This window comes from Cololabis saira, chromosome 2, assembly GCF_033807715.1.
Source record: "Cololabis saira isolate AMF1-May2022 chromosome 2, fColSai1.1, whole genome shotgun sequence".
NCBI classification, from domain to species: domain Eukaryota; kingdom Metazoa; phylum Chordata; class Actinopteri; order Beloniformes; family Belonidae; genus Cololabis; species Cololabis saira.
The window spans coordinates 14213557-14227047 of record NC_084588.1 but is presented as its reverse complement, the minus strand read 5'-3'; the positions used below and the strand labels follow the sequence as shown (position 1 = coordinate 14227047).

The following is a 13491-nucleotide window of genomic DNA, read 5'->3' as shown; positions in this document are numbered from 1 at the left end:
CTTCAGTTCATTGAGGTTTAAGGACATCTGTTTGTCTCTTCAGGTCCCAGAACAGTGTTTGTTATACTGACTCCAAAGAGGATGGACAATTGGGTTTATCTAATTAACTTGCCTAAACATCAACAAAACTGTTAAATGTCTACTTGGGATTAACCTGCCCACTTAACATCCAGAACACCAACAATGGTGTCTAAATTTGTTCTGTGGTAAGCAACAATGCGTTTAACTGTTATCCATCAATTAAACCTGCTTATCCTGCATCAGGCCGGGGGTGCAGCAGCCTGAGCTGAGAGGACCAGAGATCCATCTCCATGGCAACCTCCTCCCGTTCCTCTGGGGAAATACCGAGGCATCCCCAGCCCAGCTGAGAGACAACTCCTCTCCAGAGTAAATAATGTCCCGAGTTACTTAAAAGCTCCTCCAAAACCCCACTCTCCAACCGGACTGAGAACCACGGTCTCAGACACGGAGGTGCTGATTCTCATCCCCGCCACAAGAATAAAGAAACTAAAAAGCCGAAAGCTCAACGAACCAGCAGCTACAGACAGAGAAGAGAGATTCTGCTAATGTTATGCAGTCACATTTGTTATGTAGCAACAGTCTTTGTCTCAGGTGGCACTACGATTAACTACTTCAACCACCACTAACGTCACTAAAGTAACTTCAGATCAGCTACTGAGCACCACAAACAAAATTATGTCTTTGAGTGAAACGTCTAAATACTTTTTCCCCTTTCTTTTGTGTTGACCTACTTGATCCAGACGGCTCTTTGTACTGCAGCTGATAATCCCATCAGTGCCTGCAAAACACAAAAAAAAGACCCTGAAATGATTGTCATTGTGCATTCTGTTGCCACTTGAACGGTCAAACGCTCCACGACTATTCGGTACATGAAAAACCTCTCTACATTTATATTAACGGCGGTAGCTGTCTCCGACAGACAGGTTGTACTTTGAATGGGCACTGATTGCAGCACCCCGGTGAATTATCACTGAGACATCCTTTCATCTGCGAAACATCTCTGAACGCTTCTCCTCATGTTTCCCTCATTACAGAATTTGATGGAAACTTCAAGGACCAATTCACTATCCTCCCAGGAGGTCAGCCCTTCATTTAGCCGAGCAGCTTGTCTGTGACCGACACAAAAGAGCGTCGGAACGAGACACTGCACCAGCTGAATTTAAAGCCATTATAAAGAACATCAAGGCCGACTCTGCTATCCGATGTCTCTAAATCAGTCAGGATGGAGTCCGGCTAGACTGGTTCTGTATGAGAGTAGCGTTCCTCCACATAAATGCCTCCTTCTCTGTGTTTTTGGAGAGCTCACGCAGGTTCAGATAGTCCCAATTACCAGTAACATTTGACGACACCCACTGATTATTTGTAGGGGTCTTCAGGATAAAGAAAATCAGCTAAGCAGGCATAGAAAAGTCTGATCTTATGCAGTTATGATAATTAAACAGGAACAGCTCAGCCAACTAAGGCAGATATTAATCCATTCAGTCGCGGTCCTGATCCAGTTCAGTGAGACTGCAGACTTGACGAGTCGTGTTCACACTGGGCGACTTCAGCCGTCACAGACGAAAGTAGGGGTGGGTAAAAATATTGATTCAGTAAAGCATCGCGATTATTTTCCCTGCAAGTCGATTCAGCAATCTCCTGAATCGATCCAACGGCCTGGCCAGGACGGGGCACTAGACCAAACCACAACAATATGGTGACCAGAGTGAGTAGCAGCAGCGTTAGGCCAGCGCCTTTAAACTTAAAAGCAGATGTGTGGCTTCTTTTGTGTTCCTGTGTAAATCTGGAACACAGGAAGGCGACAAAAGTAGGGTGTTTTGCAAGCTTTGCCAGGAGGTTCTGACTTACTCTAGCAACACAACAAACCTGTTCAACCACCTGAGCTGACACCATGCAGACGTCCTGCAGTAACCCATCGCTAATTCCACGGATTAGAAACAAACCGAACTTGACAGATCCCTGATGTGCAAATTGGCACCAGGTTCGGCCCGCTTACAGAAAATATCAGAGTTGGTAGCTTACATTTGGTTTACATGTGATGGCTGGACGTCGCCAGCAACAGACTCCTATTTAGCTATTACCTCTCATTTCCCTTCTAACGCGTGGGCACTTGTGTCAAATGTTCTGCAGACTAGAGCCCTGCACAAAAGCCATATAGGGAGCAATTATTTAAAAAAGATGATCTGGTGTGTATTTCTAGTTGATACTGATCGATATTGAAGCATTTCAATCAATATCAAATCGAATCGAATCGTAAGATTCTTAACAACCCAGCCCTAGACGAAAGATGTGCAATCGGGAGAAAAGGCGCCCATCATACTTAAAAAACGAATGTTTCACCGTGAGACAGGACAAAAGACGAAAGACAGAACCGTCTTGTTGTGACCAAAGTGATTATACGACCTTCATCCCACCACGACACGAGAGGACATCTGATCACACCGTTCTGGGCGTCGTACCCACGAGATAGGAGATCCAGGTGGTACAGGGTGGCTTGCATTGATCTTGTTAGACTGCAAAAATCTCACAGCGTGAATCCGTGCAGCTCTGAATGTCTTAATATCAACTACATTTGGACCAAACGGTCCTCAGGTTTCTCTGAGAGTCACTTCCATTAAGATGACAAAGAACAGCACCGAGTTGGTTGTGGGAGTACTCTTGGAAAGCGAGTACTCTTGTGACTCTTTGTGCTCATTTCACAACTCTAAATCTCCGTTTTGGTTATTTTGTGTCTCTCTTTTAGACACATTACTGAAATTCTACCCGATAGTAGTCGCTCATTGATCCGTCCACTATCACTCAGGACTGGATTCTGGTGCAGCGACAGACCGTCTCACGGGCTTCCCAAGATGACGGGCGCAAGCCAGAGGCCACAGCTGACGTTTGGAAAGGCAAACAGAAAGAAATAACATCTTCCAGTGCCATTTATGGTGCTTGTGATATAATTCATGGTTTTTGAGCTCTGTAAAGATGAAAGATACTCCTGCAAACAAGTCTTGTTTTCAGTCCTCGATAACCTCACCAGAAGCTACTCGATTATGGAAGAACAAAAAAATAAATAAATAATCACAATTGTTTTGGGAGCCTAAACTGAAATCATGATTAAAAATTGAGCAATTGCAAAACAAAGCCTATGACGTAATCACATGTGTGAATTTAACCCCTTAAATCACAAAAGATACCTCAAATTAGCCAAAACAAACAAACGTGACTGCTGCATTGCTTTTCTCTTTATTTATTATGCGAGGTTATCCACATCACGAGGAGTGAAATAAAAAGTTAATTTAAAGGGGACCTATTATGGCATCTAATCTAATACCTATTTTAAACAGGCCTTGAATGTCTTAAAAACAAGCTTTTGATTGTTTTTGCTAAATAAATTAGAAATTCAGCCTCTGAGCCATGTCTTTATCTTCCCATTCTCTAACCTCATTATCTACGCAGGATTCTGAGTGGGCGGGGAGGCTATGATAATGAGGCTCTGTGCTGATTGGCTGCCTGAATGACGCGATACACCGCTACGGAAAAATGGCGGAAGCTCCGGCCGGCGGAGTTACACCGTGTCCTAACTGCATGCGATGCGAGCGAGCGTCAGCAACAAAATCAATTCCATTGCTTTATTCTCTATTGGACTCTCCTAACTGGCCACAGCGACGCAGCACAACGCTGCGCGCCGTTTTGAGCTGAACATTTGCCGGATGCCCTGCTTCTATTTTCTTCCTGCCGCTCGCGTTGAAAGCCGGTTGAAAGCGCTGTAGGAAACAGTCATGGATGAGGAACAGCTGATCCAGTTTGTTGAAATGAGAAGTTATCTCTATGATACCTCCTCATTTCACTACAAAAACCTCAATAAAGTGGCAGCTGCTGGAGGGAGATGGACAGAGAGCGTCCGATGTCACGCAGTGTGATGCGATAGTCGGACACTCGCATGCAGTTACACGGTTTTATAGTTGTGGGCGTGGTTTGCATTTTGGTTACGTAACGAAAAGCTTTCCTCCTTCTCTGAGTTGGCAGGCTGAGGGGAGACCACTTTATATACCGGTATGTTAAAGCAAGAAAAAACGTGTATTTCATAATAGGTTCCCTTTAAAATGAAAGAAAGTCAACATTTCAATTTAGTCCGGTTCACTATGTTCAGATACATGGGTTTGTAGGATGAAGACGGGGATTTGTAAAACTATACATTTTTGGAAACCTTATAACCTAACGAATCAGAAAACCAATGTTGCCATTTTTTTCGAGGTAGTTATAGCGGCCATCTTGGATCTTTAAAAATGGCTTCTTTAAAAAATGAATTTCTCAATATCTTGCCTCCTAGATGGCCTAAAATCAAGATTGCAATGGTTAAATATTATATTTTTGGGGCAAGGAATCCAATTGAGCTGATCACATTGTAAATGAGACATATGGGTGGGTATTTTTGCATTTTAATCATATCTTACATTGTTTTACATGATCAAATGGCGTTATTATTGGTCCAAATGTAGCTGGTTTGACTGAGACATGCAGAGATTTCTATGGTATTTTGTAGGATGGTCCATATATTCCCAATAAAATAAAAATATCCCTATATAGGTGTATATTCTCTGTTCACTTAATATGTCACCTTCAAAAACAATTTCACTGGCTTAATCTACATCTCTGGCGGTGAAAAAACGGATGGTGCCAAAACATCTCGGATGAATCCAGGTATGTTGCTTTATCATGTTATCAGTGTAATGTTGATGTTAGGCCTACACAGCATGGCTAAGGTTAATGCTAGTTAGCAAATGTGTTGTGCCAACTGCAATGTTAATTATTTTTTATCAGAAGCTGTAAAATGATTTCTTAATATTATTTGTCCAATATATTTGAATTCTTTAGGGAGTAGCTGTGCACTGAGCAGGTAAATACACAGGCCTACAGTGAAACAGGCTGTCTCAGATCCAGGTATGTTGCTTTACTTATGAGTAGTAGACCTACAGGGTAGTTCTGTTCGCAATTCCCAAATGTCGCATAATATTCGTAGTAGCCTAATGGTGGTTGTATGTTAATGGGTGATGTATATGCTTAATTATTGCAGACCTACATCAGGGTAACATGAGCAAGTCTCAGCTTGGAGCAGACAGTCTGCACCAGGAAACAAACTGGAAGCTCTGCATACTCTGCCAAGTTGATGACCAAAGTAAAGGACAATTGGTATTAAAGCCTAGAATAAATTCCTACCAGAAGATAATAAATACAGTACAGTACTCGAGCAAAAGCTTTGCCAGCGTTTCACGCATTTACAGGAGCAGACAACACAGGACGCTTTTCTAGAATAGGCAAAGCTACCTGGTTTAGCATCTACCTCAAAGCTGATGACCATGCAATCAAGGCTCTTCAAATGCTTTCTGAGACTAAGAAAGTGACAGAGAATCTCCATTCTACATTAGCTAGGTTTGTTTGCACTGTATACTCTCCAAAAGGGATCCAAATTGACAACATCCCTGAACTGAGGTGGCATCTCTTCTGCAAGCACATGGCAGAAAGTGAGAAGCTTCCACCCACACTTGGTGCTCTCAAGCAGCATGTCCTAAGGGCCCATGTCCAAGCCCGCGTGTGGGGTCAGGCTGACATCGCTCAGCAAGAGTTCCTTGATCCACTACAGAACGGCTACCACAAGGACAAGGACGGCCAGCTAAAACCAGTCACAACTGAGCTCCTCCCTGCACCAAAGGCCATCATTGAAATGGTCAGATGTCAGTGTAAAGCAGACTGTTCTTCACTCAGATGTTCTTGTAATTCAGTGGGGCTCCCCTGCACAGAACTATGTCAGTGTAGCTCTGACTGCCAGAATGAAGAAGACTGTCGTGATATCATGTATGCAAGTGACAGTGATGATGACATTGAATATGCTGCAATATAGACATATCAGGAATGAGAAATAATTGAACATTCAATGTACAGAGGATATTGTGTGTATAGCTTATATATAGTTGTTTTGGGTTTTTTGTGTGGTGGGGAGGCTAGCTTTTAGTGTTTGACCCCAAACTTTGTCCTACATCCCCCGAATTTCATGTCAAAGTGACTGATGATGTCATAGTGTGTCATGATGATGTGCGATGAAAAGAGTGCCACCTTTTGTTGTTAAATGCTTGATTAAAGGACCCTCAAATGGGCAAGTTGTTTCCTGTCTTTTAACATTTGTGATAAAGTGTTTGTGAATTATGCCATTGTTTGGATGATATACATATCCGGATTACCAGAAAATAACCTTTAATCATGTAATAATGCTAATTGCCAACCCATAGATTGCTCATTTACAATGGAAAACACCTCCATTGGATTCCTTGCCCAATTCCTTGCCTCAGAATGCAGATTTAACCACTCCAATCTTGATTTTAGGCCATCTAGGAGGCAAAATATTGAGAAATTCGTTTTTGAAAGAAGCCATTTTTAAAGATCCAAGATGGCCACTATAACGACCTCGAAAAAAATGGCAACATTGGTTTTCTGATTCGTTAGGTTATAAGGTTTCCAAAAATATATAGTTTTACAAATCCCCGTCTTCATCCTACAAATTTACCTAAGGAACCTGACTAATTGGTCTTATTTGAAATCACAACTCTGCGTTGAATTGACCTGTTCTTTCTCTGATCCTATCTGGAGGTCCGCAGGCCCACTGGTTCGGCTCTGTAGGTCAGAGGGATGACGGCTGGTCCAGACCGCGTCCCCCTTCCTCCCCAGCAGGGACCCGGTCTCCAGCGGGCGGCCCACCCACCACAGCCCCAGCCTGCCCTCCCAAAGCTGCGAAGGCCCGACGGCCAGGCCACGGGGGAGCAGTGAAGAGAGCGAGGTGGTGAGATAAGGCGGCATGGGAGGAACCAGACCGGCCATCAACCTGTCGAGAAACATAAAGCACGGATTAGAACCAGCAATAAAACTGGTCGGAGCTAAACTGAACGCATTTGTCACAAAGTTTCAGGACACAACAAAACTTACACAACAGGCCGTTACAGTCCAACATCTGTCTTTTACGGCCTGTTTCACCGACACTTTATCAGGTCTAGCAGTTATAAATCACAGTGCAGTTTTCTCCAACGGCAAAATAACCCTGAGCTTTACTCAAACTCAAACCCTTTTCTCCATGACACACTCTGACTAATAAAAAATATTTCCTCTGAATTGGGACAGCGTTTCTCATTTTACTTTTCCTGCTACGGTTTGGACTCATTAGTTTTTGCACCTCTCCTGTTCTTGTCTCCTTTAGCCTGCTTTGAAGGATGTCTGACCTCCCATGATGCATCTGGAGGAACAAGAAGCGAGGCGAGGAGGGCAAAATAAAGAGCTCATTTATTTCAGCCTCTGTGATGCAAAAGAGATGCAAGTTCATATCTGATGTGGTGAACTTAATCACAACAAAACATGGCAGTTTTCCCCAACGATGTTGATACTTATTTTGAAATATTTTATTTAAAAAAACACCGGTGGTATGCTTTAGAAAATATTGGAAAGAAGATGCACATGTGCTACAAGTGATACATAAACAACATCAGTTTATAACGTTTGCTGCTCTTTGGTACTTGGTGTTGGAAAAAAAGAAGCTCCAGTTGGCTTAAGGACGAAAGCGTCTAATAAATTAATGCAAAGTTGAGCCGCACGCACAGGAATAGCCACAGGAGCTTTTCAAAGTTTGAGAGGAATTCTAGACCATGCGTCTTTCCAGAACCACCACACCAACCATATTTTGTCAAACTTGGAAATTACATTTCTACTCTGCGTTTTTGTAAATAGTCGCAGGAGAGCAAACCCAAACCATGAAGCTTTCTCCACCATGCTTCACCTCGGGATGATGTTTGGCTGTTGGGAAACTGGGACTATTTTTACACCACACAGTGTTGAGCATTTTTCCAGAACCATCCGACTTTTGTTTCATTAGTCCACAAAGCATTTCCCAGTGGTGTTGCAGGCTGCCAAGATGCTCTTTGGAAAACTTCAGGCATGCAACAGAGTTTTATTTTGGGAGCGCAGCGGCTTCCTGTCTGGTTTTCTGCCACAGACAAACTGTTGCACTGCAGACTCGTGATAAGAGATGTTTCCAGCTCCAGTGACACCTTCAGCTGTTACTCGTGGGTTTGTGTTTTGTTTTTGTTTTTTTTTGGGGGGGGGGGGGGGGGGGTAACTTTGTTGGGGGTTTCTGTGTTGTACGTTTGGAGTCATCTTGGCCGAAGGAGCAGCCGCCGTAGTCGACTGTTGTCATTTATGGACAGCTCGTCTTACCACCGACTGGTGCATGAAATAATAAACACATATAGGTGAATCCATATCTCCTTCCAGCCATAGGCACAGTTCACATCAACATTTGCTTCTTTTAACAATAGATGTAAAATATTTGAGTGTCTTTTATCAAAGTAGTTTTAAATTTCACCACTGGCTACAGTTCATTAACTTCATATGTGCAAACTAATAACTACAACTGGCTTTTGCTGTGCATTATTGGGATTTAGATGACAACTTAAAGCACAAAACCCAACCAGGGTTTTTGAATGCTTGTCTTACCAATTTCAATTCTCATTTACACTTCTGGACGCTCTGTTATTGATCTCAGTTTCAAAACCTAACTATTTTCATTTAAGTTGAATAAAATGCCTGGTTAATATTGAAAGTCACTTCCTGCATTTAACTAATGCGCCTTGTGTGGGTTAAAAATGGTCTTAAATACCAAAACAAATACACCTCATATCTTCAAATCATCACAGATCTATCTTTGCTCACTACTTTCCAGGGTTCTGAGACAATACAGACATTTAGGAGTTGTGATTGAGGAGGCTCTCTTTTGTGCTGCATGTTCAACATTTGGCTTAAAAAACAACAACAACAACAACTTACAAGTTTTTTTATCCTTTATGGTCTTGCATGTCTTTTCCAGCTGTGCTGGACGACAGTGATGCAGTAACTGCTGCCTCCTCACCACGCCCACTGGACGGAGCTTCCACGCGGATCTGGGAGCTATAAGTCAACTTTTCACTATTTTGTCTCTTAACTCTGTATGCCTCTTCTGACTTAAAAGCAGAGCCGGATTAAATAAATGGACTACACTAGGCAGACTGTGATTTTCGGGCCCCCCTCCATCGATGTTATTTATGAAATCTTAAACTTACCAAAGTTACTAATAAAACTTAATTCACATTTTACATAGCATAGTCATAGTCAAGTTGGTTCTTTGTATTCCAAAATAAGTCATGTGTTGTATATTAAACAGTCTATCAGACTATTTTTAGATTTTTATTATTTATACGTTATTACAATGCTCTATTAAATGCTATTAAATTATCCTTATCTTATCGATTGTGAGCATGTTGCAGAAAATCTTAATTAAATGTGTTGATTAAATTGAATAGTTAAATAAGAAGTAAAATCTACAAAGACCAATACAATTTGCAGTAAGACAAAGTGTGCTGTAGTATGTATGTCTGTATGTGTATATGTATGTATGTGTATGCGTATGCAGAGCCGTTAGAGAGATTTGCGAGGCCCTGTGTGAAATAGCCAGGGTGGCCCTCGCGCGTGAGCGTAGCGAGCGCGCGCGAAATTTTTTGGTTTTTCGGGTCGGATCTGGTGTCTCTATGCGCAATTTTAACTCTCCAATTAGCAAAATACTGGATACCTTCCCCTGCCTCATCATCATCTGGGCTTACCTCGACGCGGGGCCCCACGGCTGCTTGAGACCCGAGCGGATCGGTGATTTTTGTAACAAATTTATCAAACGTGCCTTTCAGAGAGGCATTAAACTCTTCCATTGTCTTTAGTTTTTTTCTTTTTTCATCCCCTGATGGAAATTTCCTGAATCTGTCTCGTTTTCTCGACATTGTGTGACAGTTTGTTCCACCTCCACCCGTCTGGATCAGAGCAGCTTGTGTCTGCGCTTGGTCTGATCATTGGATTGAACAACAGACACGCGTCATCATTGCACATATATTTATTGATATGCACAGACTAGTACACATTTAGGTCTGTAATGGAACGTGACTGTTGATATTTATAAAGAAAAAAAAAAAAAATAGGGGAAAAAAAAACGGCCCATAGCGCCAGGCCCCTTGGGGCGCCAGGCCCCTTGGGGCGCCAGGCCCCTTGGGGCGCCAGGCCCCTTGGGGCGCCAGGCCCCTTGGGGCGCCAGGCCCCGTGCGGTCGCACGGTTCGCACATCCCTTGCGGCGGCCCTGTGCGTATGTATGCGTATATATATATGTATGTATACTAAATATAGTAATAATGCACATATATATATGCCTTAGGTTTTTACCGGCATGTTATCAACCATTAATATGTGTGCAGACAAAAAAAAAAAAAAAAAAAAAAAAAATTTTTTTTTTTTTTTTTTTTTTTCCCCTCTGTCTGGGCCCCCCCCCCCTGTCGGGCCCTAGGCACGTGCCTACTCTGCCTCTCCGTTAATCCGGCTCTGCTTAAAAGGATAGTTTAAATCTGCTACACCTTCACCTTGCATACATCTCTAAACGCGTCTGAACCTCTGGGACCTGGTCTCATTACATGCATTTAAATCATCTAAATGCCTCCACAGCTGTCTGCAGATGTTAGGATCAATGTTCAACGTTGTTGGTCTTCTGTGGCGTTTATGTACATATTGTACCTCTATATTGTCTAAATGGGCTCTCAGCTGCTGCCTGGGACTCATGATAAACAGATTTTGATTCTCAAGAGTTTTATAAAGAAATATAATAATAACTAAACAAAGGTAGAAGTGCTGCAGTGATTCACGTGTTCACTATTCAGGAGCTTCTCTATTAGACTATTTAAGAGGGTCATCCAATCGACTCCAGATCTTGGACAATGAAAATGTAGCTTTGATCAGAAATAAATGCTGTGACATTAGTTAATCTGACATGAACGACAGAAGCTGAATGACATGAACAGAGTTGAGTCTGCTGCTCGTAACGCAGGTAAACGCTTTACTGGCCAACCAACACCAACGCTCTCATTTATTTACAATATACTCACTGGTTTAATTGAATAAAACTGCGTTTTTGTGAGTTTTAAAAGCCACTTGTCACGGGTTGTGTTTATTAACTTTCAGGGCATGTTTGCATCAGTTAGCGGAGAAACCTGCCACGAATAATTTCACGAGTAATATGGAGAGTTAAAATAACTGTTTACGTACTCGGTCTCGGTCTCCGTCTTCTTTTGATTGTTAAACAGTAAAAAAATATAAATAAAATCAGGTCTCCGTAACCGTCTTGTTTTGATTATTAAACAACAAAAAGCTTCATAAACTCATAAAACTCTGGGAAAGACATCGTAATCCAGCAAGAAAACATGTCCTTCACGCTTGTTGTCCGACCAGAAAATAGGTTGGTATACTTGGTTCCGCACACTCATTTATAACAATGCTCAGAGTTTCTCAAACAATTTAATACATTTTGAGATAATAAATTACATCCATCAATCAACAATATAAAGATGTAACAGCATTATTTTCATTCATGCAAGTACAACTCAATAACAATCCATATGTTTAAGTAGATAGATAGATAGATAGATAGATAGATAGATAGATAGATAGATAGATAGATAGATAGATAGATAGATAGATAGATAGATAGATAGATTCATAAAACCGAAATAAATTATTAAAACATATGAACATGTACCTAATGCAATCATAATGATAAGCAAAATAATTATGTAGAAATTGTTTTAATAAAAGACAATTAATTTTGGATTTTTTTGGTGTTGTTTTATGTTTCATGCTTTAAAAGGTTAAGGTTTAGGCTAAGGGTCCTGAGTAGAACCAGTTCTGAACTGTATCAAACACCTGGACCAGTTTCCGTTCGGTTGTAAAACTCCTAATAATAATCTTTATTTGTCTATATATCTCACTAAACACACCAAACTTACTCCTCTGCTTTTAACCCATCACTAGTTGCACTAGGTAAGGTGGCCTTTTCCAGTGCCCGGGGAGCAGCTATGGGGTCATGGGCCTTGCTCAGGGGCCCGTAGTGGTTAACCCAGGTCCCTAACCCGGGGACTTTACCTGGGTCCTCCACACTCAAGCCCACCTCTGTGACCACTATGCTCATGTTAAAACCCTAGAACCCCTGTAGCAGTGACAAGATGAGGGAATCTGTATAAATAATTTTGTAACCTGGTAATGTCCATGTAACATCGCAGGTGCTACACATACTTCTTCTTCTTAGTGGAAGTTTAAAGCAACATACAGTATTTGTCCAAAACCACACTTTCAGATTTATTGTTCCAGTTCTTCCTGTGAAGAAGCAGCACCATCTCGTGGTCGCTTATTCATTTAAAATAAACAGTAGCAGGATTGTCAACCGATGTGCTTCATGACGGGTTCAAAAGAGGTTTACTTGCAGTTCATGAACTGAAACTGAACTGAAAAGAAAGAAAGAAAGAAAGAAAGAAACAAAAATATAATAATAAAGATTACTTGACAGATTTGATGGATTCAAGTCGTTTTGGATCCAAACACTTGAGTTTCCCAAAATAAATTTAAGAGGTCACACAGCTATTCACACAAATGTTGCCAAATATTGCAGGTCAGATGATGTTTTAATATCTTCCTCTCATTCTTACGTGAAGTGTTTGTTAAGTAGACAAATACAGCTCAGCTGAATGACTACATGTACTAAACACCTAAAGTTGGAAACGGCACAGTTTAAAAGTTCAGGGAGAAGATCTCAATAGGACTTAATGGGATGCAGGAATGGTGCGATGGTAAAGCTAAACACATGACTGTTAAACCAAAGAGTAGTATTTTTTGTTTTTCTCAAGAAATTTTCAAAGAATTTAACCTTGAATGAAACAGAAACAGACATTTTTGTTAAGGTTAGCAAGTGTTTTCAGGCAGAGGACTGCAGGCAATATAAGTGATTTGCAAATGTTCAATTAATAGGTGGTGGTCCTTAGTTTTCTGTGATGGACAGAGGTCCAAGAGTGATGAGGAGTTGCAGGAACGTCCTGTGGCCTGACGTATGGCTGGGCTGGTGGTGGTCGTGCAGGGGGGCGCTCCTGACGTGGGCCGGTGGACACCTGGCCGGCAGACCTGATGCAGATTAGAGAGTCCAGAAATAACTGAACCAGAATAGAAAAACGTAGCTTGCAAGAGATTTACTCGAGTCTTGGCCAGACTGGCCCCACTTGAAGGACTGAAGATCTGGCGATGAACAGGAAGACTGAGGCTTAATGCAGCTGCCACCAGATGAGCACGTGGATGATGGGAATCAGGACCACCAGGAAGCAGGATCCAGATCCGTTTGGTCACACTCACATACAGACACAGACTTACACACAAACAAGAAAAAAAAACAACTAAACCCCTGACTATTTTAATATGAATCAAATATAAATATCTTATTTTTGCTTTTGCTTTAATTTAGACCTTGTAGATACTCTATAATATGGACGAAGATTCTGCACCAAAAGTGTTTATTTCTGTCTTCAAATTGTTCACAAGTGGATTTAGTGGATGGTTTGA

General features: G+C 41.6%; 1 protein-coding gene across 1 annotated transcript in view; it reads right to left on the bottom strand.

The window, feature by feature from the left end:
* Positions 1–11313, bottom strand: part of znf408 (zinc finger protein 408) — a 43898-nt gene extending 32585 nt beyond the window's left edge. Inside the window, exons 1-3 of the mRNA XM_061709052.1 lie at positions 11158–11313; positions 6625–6883; positions 753–799 (exon numbers count right to left, since the gene is read on the bottom strand). Of these exons, the coding sequence (XP_061565036.1) occupies positions 753–799; positions 6625–6879 (302 nt within the window). The 5' untranslated portion in view covers positions 6880–6883; positions 11158–11313. The remainder of the gene's footprint in view (positions 1–752; positions 800–6624; positions 6884–11157) is intronic.
* Between the last annotated feature and the right edge of the window lie 2178 nt (positions 11314–13491).